Below are 10,056 nucleotides of genomic sequence, written 5' to 3'. Positions count from 1 at the left end.
AAAAAAAAAAAAAAAAAAAAAAAAAAAAAAAAAAAGAAAAAAAGAAAAGAAAAGAAAAAACACTTGAAGTGGAAAAAAAATGGAGATTTTGCACCATTTGCCTTTCACACTTTAGTAGTTTGTTAATACGTGGTGATCACTGCTCGCAGGGGAAAGCTGCCTTGCTTGGAAGGGCCATGCCACCCTTGTGGCTCCTACTCCCATTTCTGTGGACCCCTTGACTTGCTCTGGAGCTTTCACTGATGAAAATCTGTGGGATACGATGACCATTTTCTCTGGTAGTAGTGCCAGTTGAAGAGGTCTTCACTGTCTGCGAAGGTGCTTCTTCAGCTGAGGAAAATGGAGAAATAACCTTCTTCTCCATGGTGGCAGCTCCCTGTCCGCATGCACTGGGTCCTTCACAACCCAATGGCAGCAGCACCCCGTGGCAGCAGGAACACCACCAGGAACTGTGCTGCCACCAGAAGAAAGTGTGATCAAACTATGCCCTCACRCTGCTGAGGCTTCTCGTCTATAGATGTTGCACGGCAGCATCGAGCCCTCTGCAAAGCAGGGTCAGCTGAAGCACTGAAGRCTTTCAGCTTGACAGAATTAGCTAAAGCCTTCATTGTGGTGTTCTGTCTAGATTTCACGTATACAGTAGAAGGCAGCATAGAAAGACCTCACAATGATGTGTTTAATCCTTGGGATTTCTCATTGCACCTGATAGTAGCCTCACACTGACCGCTGATTAGACCACATGAAGGATCAGGTTTCCTCACTGCACATAATCTCCACCTGCGCGAAAGGCCTGTGACAGACCATGATATATTGTCATGGAACACAAAGCCATAGATCTATTTGAAGGAGCTGTCAACATTTTAAACCTCAAGGATGTAACTGAAATGATTTATTGCCACAACTCATGAAATAAAACAATCTCTYGAGGTGAGTGTCTGGGCAGCCAGTAACAACTCTGAGTTTATTAAGAGACAGGCAAAGGAGGAAAAAGAAGCAGAAGTAAAATGAATTTCACCTTCTGGCTCAGCTTCCACACTTTAACAACCACACACAGTGACTATACACAACAACAGCCATGTGAAATACTGAGTTATGGAAGAATTATTACATCCRAGCCTTTATTGATTATTCCCACTGAGCTCTTTTCTCCTTCCCTGATACAAAGGCAAAACAAGAGTAATGCTGTAGTTACTAATCTCAACTAAACTTGCAAAATGTTTTTTGCCCATAAACAACCATACTGCAAATAAATAAACAACATTGAGAAGTGCCGAGGGAAATAAAAAAGGATTAAGCTGAAACAATTATATACACTTTCTGCTAAGCAGACCAGATCCACTGTGGTAGCTTCTTATGTTCATTACTCCAGCAGACCCAAAATATTACCGTAATATTAGTTTGTCAGGAAATGCTTCAGGTAACTAAGTGCATATTACATCAGATTTTACAACATCATTGAACACGTTCATGTCCCACAACACACAGCACGGGGCTCGGTCAGGGAAGGTTGTCAGAGTGCGGGATACTATTTTGCCAGATTTCAGATGTGCAGTTGCTCAAGCAGCATCAATCAAGCTAAATCCTCTGATGCCAAGGAGAGTCCTGCCTCCAGCCTTTGTCCCATGCCACACATTCCCCTGCTTCCTCAYGCCAACAGCAAGCACCAATTAGCCCGATCAGAGAGCTGGCAGGAGAATAACCATGATAAACAATTGAAAGCAAATGTGATGCCAGCACGAGAAGGCATTACGATACACAACCATGTGGACACAGGCATTTTAACTCTTTCCAGTAAGCTCCCTGTTTAGAGATGTCCTGTAGGGCTCAGTCTGATATCATGGATTTCCTCCAACGCCTGTGTTAGATCTGTCAGACCCACATGGTTGTCTCAGGTGCCTAGGTGGCTATGGTCAGGCAGCTGAGCCAATGCCTAGCTGCTGTTCAAAGGAGAGCTCAGTCTTTCATCTCCTGATGGTTTATGGGACTAAAGAGACCGGAAAATACTCTCCTCAGAAGCAATTCCCGTCAGCTTTCCCGGGGTATTTCAAGGCAGATAAGAGCCAGTGCTAGTATCGTCTCTGGTAGATCTAGAATCTCCTCAAATCCAAACCAAGGAGAGGAAGAAAGGGCCTCAGGAAAAGGGGGAGGGAAAGAGCCTCTGCATGCAAACCTGAAACCATGCTGATCCTCTAACACAGCTAGGACAGTCCATTTTTCAGTAATGGAAGGAGAAAATGGTTTCTCATACTTCTAAAAAAGTAAAATGTGAAAATGAGGGTGCACAAAAGTACTTAACTCTTGGGAAAATGAAGGCTGACCTCAACATATGACCCATAGTTATGCATTACCTCCTCCAAAACCTCACTTGTACATGAAAATCAAAGCACAGAAAATCAAAGCCTTTCCTGCTGGTACCCAAGCAATGMCAAAAACCAGTTCAGGACTCCCCAGAAAACTACTAGACTTATAAAATAGCAGTTCTCACACAACCACCCCAAAAAGTACAGGAGCAGGACTGGGATGTTTTGCAAGCAAACCCCTGACTCCACTCTCGGGTGCAGATGGGTGTCCTCTGCGCCAAGGCTGCCCCTCCCCTCCCCCCTGCAGATCAGTGAGTGCTCCCAGCACCGAGGCCTGACTCCCAAGCCATGATACCCCTCTGGCCATGCCTCCCCTAAGAAAGCATGGCTCCGGCCCCCGGGAAGCTTCGCCACCGACCATGATCCAGCACGGGAGCAGCAGGAGTCCTCCCGCCCAGGGAGGCCAGGGCAGCAATGCACAGTTTTCCCATCCTCTGAGAACAGGGACCTGAGAAATGCCTCCTTCCATCTGGATATCCACCCAGTAGTGGATGCAGAATCCAGAGGGGAAAGTTTTGGGGACCCTCCTGAGGTTATGACCTGCTCTGGGGCCATTTGCAGAAAGAGCAGTTAGTTGCAAGCCATTTTCTGCACAATTTATATCAATGTTTTGCATAAAAAAAGTGGTTTGCTTCTTGTGCAGCAAAAARACAAGAATGTTGAGTATCCTCCAATGCTTCTAGCTGGTGAAACAAAAAGCAGGGAAGAGGTAAAGAGTTTAATCAGCCTCCAATTCTTTTTTATTGTTAGCAGATGCTTCTACTTGTTAGTTCGCAGAGGCCACTTCAGTTTCTGTTTTCCAGCCTCCCAAATACCAAATACACTGTCAGCACTGACAACGACGAAAACACCGATGACAAAAACCAGCAATGCTCTAGCACATGACAGGCCGCTCTTTTCCCCCATTACTGCCCCAAAAGGGTTACTCGCTCTGGGGAGCGATGCTGGGGGCTCCCAGCATGGGAGGCCTTGGCTGAGCAACAGGGAAGCTGGCGAGGAAGAAGAGGGTATAAGCAGCAAAGGGGGCTCTTCAGAGAAGAGAAATGGCAATTTTGACACCCGCTCCATTCCTCTGCTGAGTCTGGATCCTGGCGCAGAGCTGTGGGGCTGGTGCTTACCTTGGCGGCGTGGTACCAGGGGCTGGAGAGGGGCCCGCTCCCAGCACCCGGGCCCCCGAAGGTCACATTCACAGCGGCTGGCTCCCACGTGGGGAGGGCGCCCATCGCCCACCCTCAGGCCTCCGCCGGAGCAGGGCCACAGGGCTGGCGGGAGAGGTGGCCAGGAGGGAGGGCTCACTTTGGGAGTATTTGGGGCAAGAAGCGTAGGAGAGGGAAGCAGGTTTTCCAGCAAGCTTTGCTGCTCCTTCCCCGGGCATTCAGGTGCCTTTTTTTTTTCTTTCTGCCTTCCCCACGCCCCACCCTGCTCCGAAAGGGCAGCCTGGGAAGTTAACTCCTTCAAATCAGGGCCCAAATCTAATGGCCAAATTATTCATTCCTCGCTGTTCGGTTGCAAGAGTCGGTGGGGTGCAGGAAGGCCACAGTCGTGTAGTCGTTCGCAGAAGTTCTTAGGTCTGTTATGTACCTTTTATTTGTGTTTCCTGCATAGTTTCTTYGCAGAGATTTCAGGCACTACGTTTGTTTCCATGCTGTGGCTTCATCCATTTGTTCTGTTAGTTTTGATTTAATCACTTAAGCTCTCCTGGGGAAAAAAACAACTGAAAAAAAAATCCTTTAAAGGGAGCAAAACATTTGCTAGGGGCTAGTAAGGTAGGAACTTGGTAGAATTGCATGTGGAACAGAAATGGGTAGAGAAATTATAGAGCAAAAATGAAGTCACTGCATCTTTGGGCTCAGGACAGGATAACTGCTTGTAGTTTAGACAGCTCATAAAAAACTGCAACTTAGAAGCCATCTCAATTTATTCTTAGATCAGCTGGACTTGAAAACGACCRAAGTCCTGACAATGTCTTTAGCAAATGAGGGTCAACAGGCAATTGTTCCACTGCCTGTGATAGCAGAATTTTCTCTTGCCCTTATATATAGAAGAAAAGGGATTCATTGCTCATTTTCAGTGGTACTGGCGGTCCGGCCATCTGCAAGTTGCACCAAGAGAGAGAAGGACAAGTCAGCCGGCAGGAGAGCAGGCTCAGGAGTGARCTTCCAGCAGACAAAAAGATATTGGGGCAAATAGAGATAAGCTGACTGCAGAGAGAGAGAAGAGGATACGGCCCCTCAGTATGATTAACTTATTTGAAAAGAGGAAGAGCACGTAATTACAGGAAAGAAACTGAAGTTAAATCAATACTCTCCTGCTTTCCTACATAAACAATGATTGCATTAGCCACAGGGATGTTATCTGAATCCAGCCAGAAGGTGAACTGAGATATGGGAAAGGCAGAAGTGGTGAGGTCGTGCTTCAGTCAGATGATGACGTAACACCCCAAAGTATGAAACTTGCATTATACCAAGAAATGTTTTGTTCATGTGTGTGGTCTAACTTGAAATACTGGTTTCTGCAGTCACAACTCCGGTGAGTCTTGTGTAAGCACTGGGACTAGCTGCAGCCATGTATACATACGTACACTGAGAGAGAAAGAGCTTCAGTATTTCATGGCTATGTAAATTGCTGCAGACTATTTTTACAGTGTTGTGTAATTATGCTCTGGAGTCTAAGCTTACATTAAAAAAAAAAAAGTTTCGAGGCAATTTGGATTATGGTTGCAAAAAAACTCTTTAAAGTGGAACTGGAGTGTAAACTGCCGCAGTGATACTTGCCTGGGTCTAGAGAGGGTTGAAACAATAGCTCTGAGGGATGTGTGAATGGACCCATTCTTCTAACTGGAGCGTTAAACTGGAAGCCTGCTGACAATTTAAGTGTCAACATCAGCTACTTCAGGGCGGATCATTTTAGCAGAAACACTAGGCTAATGTTCTTATTTGTCATCCTCAATTTGCACTTATTGGATAGCAAATCCTGGGGCAAGAGGAAACGCAGCAACTGGTTGTCAAAGGTTGCTGGACTGAGGAAAGCTCTCTGATTCCTTCATCCAAAGTCACCTCTACCCCAGCTCGAAGTGGGGGGTGAAAAGGGTGATGCTTCCCCAGACTGGTGCCTAAAATTGTTTTCAGTAGCCAAAAGCCATAGCAGTCCTAACAAGACTGCTAATGACCTCTGCAGTAAAGTCTCTGYGGCCCCAAATGCCCAAATTGGTAAGATATTGAAAAGGGGTGTAGGTGAGTGGGAGAAGAGGAGCAGTCCAAAATATATTTCAAAGGTAGTTCTTGTTTTGCTTCTTTCTCATTGGTTCACTGCCTGAAATACAAATGGGACTGTAATTTTCTGTTGCATAAGAAAGCTGTTGGAGCAGGTTTTCTCTAATGGTGTCTATGGTGAGCCTTTGTTGGATTGCTTTTGAAATTGGTCTAGCAGTGATGGATCACTATTCTGCACTGGGTCCAGACACTCTGTCTTACCTACATTCTAGGGGCCCTTATGGCATGCTATACTTATTAAAAATCTCAGATTGCCTTACATGTGTAATAGCCCAAAGTTATTCAGATGGATTTAACCTTTCTTTGAGTTCTAAGCTGGCCCTTTTAAGAAAGTAAACGGCATTTTAGAAGCTATTTCTATTCAGTTGCCACCCTCTATTACTAAAACCAAATCAGTAAATGCAAATGTCCCTGTAGCTGTGCATGGCTGGTTTTCAGGCTGCAAGTGACACTGAACTGATTGGCATAAAGTTACTTGGGACTGACACTCAAAATATTCTAAGGAAATGCTCCATGGAGTAGAAGCAGAAGATGGGGACTTTGCAGGATATTTTGACTGAGAAAGTTATTTCTGTTCTTCAGTTGAGCTCAGAAAATTGTGCTCAATTTTCTGCCCAAAGTGAAATTCTGTTTGAGATTCCTTCAAAGTAAGTGTGCCCTCTGCCAGGTGAGATGGTAGAATAGACTAGAGCCACTTCAAACCATGAAAATAAAATATGTTTTGAGTGGACACTACAAYAAATTAGCAAGACAGCACAGGAGGGATTTGGCACAAGAGTGAGTCAGGGTCGTATCACCAGGGATGCAATCAGACTGCACCATATATGCTTCCATGTATGCATGTATATTTTGGGTTGTTGTCCTTTTTGCACTGTAGGGAGTTTGGAGTAGCTGAGGAACTGCCGCAGGAAAAAGATCTTCAAAAACATGGGCTGACTTGCTGTTGCTGGGGTGGTGTGTCTTCCCTCCAGGGCAAAGACAATACCAGCAATGATCTGTGTTGGGTTAGGGTAGCTGGACCACATCAGAATCAAGCCAGGACTGGGCCATCTAGTTCCCTATGAGCAGCACATAGCAGGAGGTAGCTAGCACCTGTGAAGATGGGGTGGATGCTGCTTGAGATGGTTTCATTGCTACAAAATCTCTAGGATGATTAAACKAAGTCATTTGAAAGCTGGCAATCTTTGGGTCCTCTCATTCTATTGCAAGTCATTTTAGGGTAGGAGTGAYGGCATTGCAGAGCCTAGGAAATGACATCCACTTTCTGTAATACATCAGCCTGAATTACTTTGGAGGAATGGAGACACAGAAACTATTGTGGATTTCAGCTGCACAAATTCCCTTTGATACTTGTATTCCTATCTGATATTACTTGGCCAAGTATGGGTCTTTATTAACAGAATATGATATTATTCTGTTAGGTCACAAGGATTTGCAGACTGCAATGGATGCTTTGTCAACCTTCAGTCCAGCTGATCTGGGAAGGTGCCTGGTCCACATGTCTTCTAGAACTCCAGCCCAGTTGATGCTCAGACCACATAAAGCAATGGGGTCATTATGCCGTCCTTGCTATACAACTGCCTACCTCTGATTGCCTTCACATCTGGAAGTCATCCACATATAGTTTGGCCTGGCACCTGGGTCACTTGCATTTAGTGCATTGAGTGTCTGAGAAAGAAACAAGAGGACCTTTCATATTTGAGAGGAGCTCAAAACTCTTATTAAGGTTATATTATGCTTGCTGGATACCCTACACATTTTGCAAGAGTTAGAAGAAATAGAGGAACAGATGATGCTCAAACAGAACAAGCTTCCAAGAATCTGCCCCACTGCCAGTGAAAGGACTAATTATGAGGAATGTCATGGTTTACATCATCAGAAGTTCTTCTTTGTTAATTGCATTTGGACCTGGCAAGCTCCATTTTCTGCTGGTGCAATTTCTGGTGGCTTCTGAAAACAGCATGATAGAAATACAACCTCAGATGATATGGTATACAGAAGAAAAATATAAGGACTTACAGAAAACAATGTACAAGCAAAAGCAAAACAGAAACTGTACAAAGTTGAACTGGAGGGGGAAGAAGTAGTCTGCTTACCAAAGGAGTCATTTAACACAGTCCTAGTCTAGCATAGATCTCCACTCAAAAGGCCAAGCTAATATTACCTTGCATCCTGCTCAAAGTCTATGCTGATGTACGTTATTTTGATAGGGGCTGTAGCTGCAGTGACTATTCACCATGGTTGCTCCAGGAAAGCATGGAGATGCTTTCTTGCTTGTTCATGCCCCGTCACTTCTTTGAGTCTACACTTCATCACTGTAGATAAACTCCTTAGCCGATATAAGAATGCATATCCTTGACTGTTGGGCATTGGCCATAGCTACCAACATTCCCCAGGCCAGAATATGAAAGAGGCCATGGCTGAAGAGGATAGTAGCCCTTCCTCAAGGATATTTAGGCTTTTCCACCATCATCCACTGGGAGGACAGAGCTCTGGTAATGGTAAGTTCACTGCTAGGATGGATGTTCCCAGCTGGGTGGTGCAGGATCAAGGAGATGGCCTTGACTTTGACCTGCTACTCAGATGTCAAAGTGCTGCTAGTATCATATTAGTGCCACAAAGTGCTAAAATTGTGCAGAATCCTCAGAAATGTTGCTGAGTTAATTGTGCACTAATGGACTTCTGCTGGGTCGATTACTGTATGTTCTCATGGAAGTCTTGTTGGATCTCCCATTGCTACCCAACAGGCCTGTTTGCCAGCATCACATTGCTTGCTTTCATTATGCACTTCCCAGAGGTGATTAGACTGTTGCGATGAACTTCTGGCAAGGTAAGGTGAAGACCTCAGTAGTACCTAAAGACTACTACTAACCTGTGAGCTAGGGAACCTTCCAAGGGCAGGCTGCAGGCAGGGCATTTTGTGCAGTGTTAGCACAGGACCACCTGTGCAAGACCCGTGCAGACAATTTACTGATTTTAACAAATAGCTTTCATCTCCCTTCTCCCAGGATCTTTGAAAGTCCATGGTGCAAGTCTGTCCTGCTTCGTATGCTATCAATTACAGTTCTGATTGGAAGTTGCTTTCCACCTTGAAGTCTACCAATATAAGAAAAACAGGAATCCAGGTGTCCTGCAATCAAGATGTACTTTAAAGACCATAGAAAAGACTTTTGTCCTTCCTCTCTGGATGATGGATCAGTAAGAGATTTGTAGACTTTTTCATTTTTGCCTTTTAAACCTTACCAATTTAGGCTTAATCCTGATCCTTTTGAAATCAATGGCAAAGCTCCTGCTGACTTCAAAAGAGCAGGACTGAGCTCTCAAATACTTTAAAGAACAATTTAAAACAAACAAATCTAAGATGGATAAGAATTGCATTTTCTCTCTCTATTAGGCATACAACTTATTTTCTCCAAATCTAAACAGTACCTGGAGAGCTAAGCAGTGATGTGGTTTTTATTATTTCTTTAGTAGGCTACAGTACCCAAAGTATATTCCAGGCATACCTCATCATTTAGGAGCCAAACATAGCTATGTAAAGTGAGCAGCTTGTTTAYAGTAGGCCCTTATGACTTGCTGTCAAATTAGTGGCAAATCAGGACTGTAGTAAACAGAGGTCAGAGATCAAACACACAATTTCACATAAAGTTCCAGACCATGTACACAGAATTTAAAATGCAAAATCTTCAAATCATAAGACCATCAACTGCTCTTAAAACTAATCAAAAGCAGGATAAAGACTGGAGGAAATGAAATTTAAATATGATTTTAATCCAAATTTTAATGGAACAGCTACATCATGGATATCTTTTAAACTATGACAGTTGACTCTGTGCTACTTATTTTCACTTGCCATGAGACAAGGCTTTGGCACCATGTGTAACTCACTGGTCAAACATGCTGTTTTGCATCTTTTTTTTTTTTTCAATTCGTGGTAAAGATAATATAAATTATACTAAAAGTGCCACCAGCTGAAGATGCGCAGTAGCTCTGTTGTTGTTAATGTCCACAGCAGTTTTACATCAGTTATTTCTCCCCATTCAGTATGGGAAATGATAAGATGCAGTTTGCTCATTTTTGTAGTGGAACGACTGTGTTTAAATACAGCCACCTCACTTCACTGATGCTTGCTTACCTGGCAGCCAGTCTCCAAGTAAGATATCCACGGCCGTGTTAGTCACCTATGSGTGCATTGGGCTAAGTATGGAAAGATTTAGGAAGTGTCCTTGGTTTTCTGATMCATCTAAGGGAAAATAAGATTGCAGACTCCTTAAAACTAAAACTTACTTTTTTAACAAAGATTTGGTTATCGAGTGCCACCAGATGTCAGCATACACTATACGATTAAAAGCAAGTATCTAAGACCTCTAAGAAATGAATAGCAATAAAACTGCCTCTGTCTAATGGACATGATGTATCAGGTC

At 43.9% G+C, this 10,056-nt stretch overlaps 1 protein-coding gene across 1 annotated transcript in view; it reads right to left on the bottom strand.

Moving 5' to 3' along the window:
• Positions 1-3,583, bottom strand: part of NIPAL2 (NIPA like domain containing 2) — a 52,589-nt gene extending 49,006 nt beyond the window's left edge. Inside the window, exon 1 of the mRNA XM_085299282.1 lies at positions 3,479-3,583. Coding sequence (XP_085155408.1) covers positions 3,479-3,583 — 105 coding nt within the window. The remainder of the gene's footprint in view (positions 1-3,478) is intronic.
• Between the last annotated feature and the right edge of the window lie 6,473 nt (positions 3,584-10,056).

The sequence above is a fragment of the Rhea americana genome, unplaced genomic scaffold (assembly GCF_003343005.1).
Source record: "Rhea americana isolate MKP2758 unplaced genomic scaffold, rheAme1 scaffold_0, whole genome shotgun sequence".
Lineage (NCBI taxonomy): Eukaryota > Metazoa > Chordata > Aves > Rheiformes > Rheidae > Rhea > Rhea americana.
This window is presented reverse-complemented; position numbering and strand designations above follow the sequence as displayed.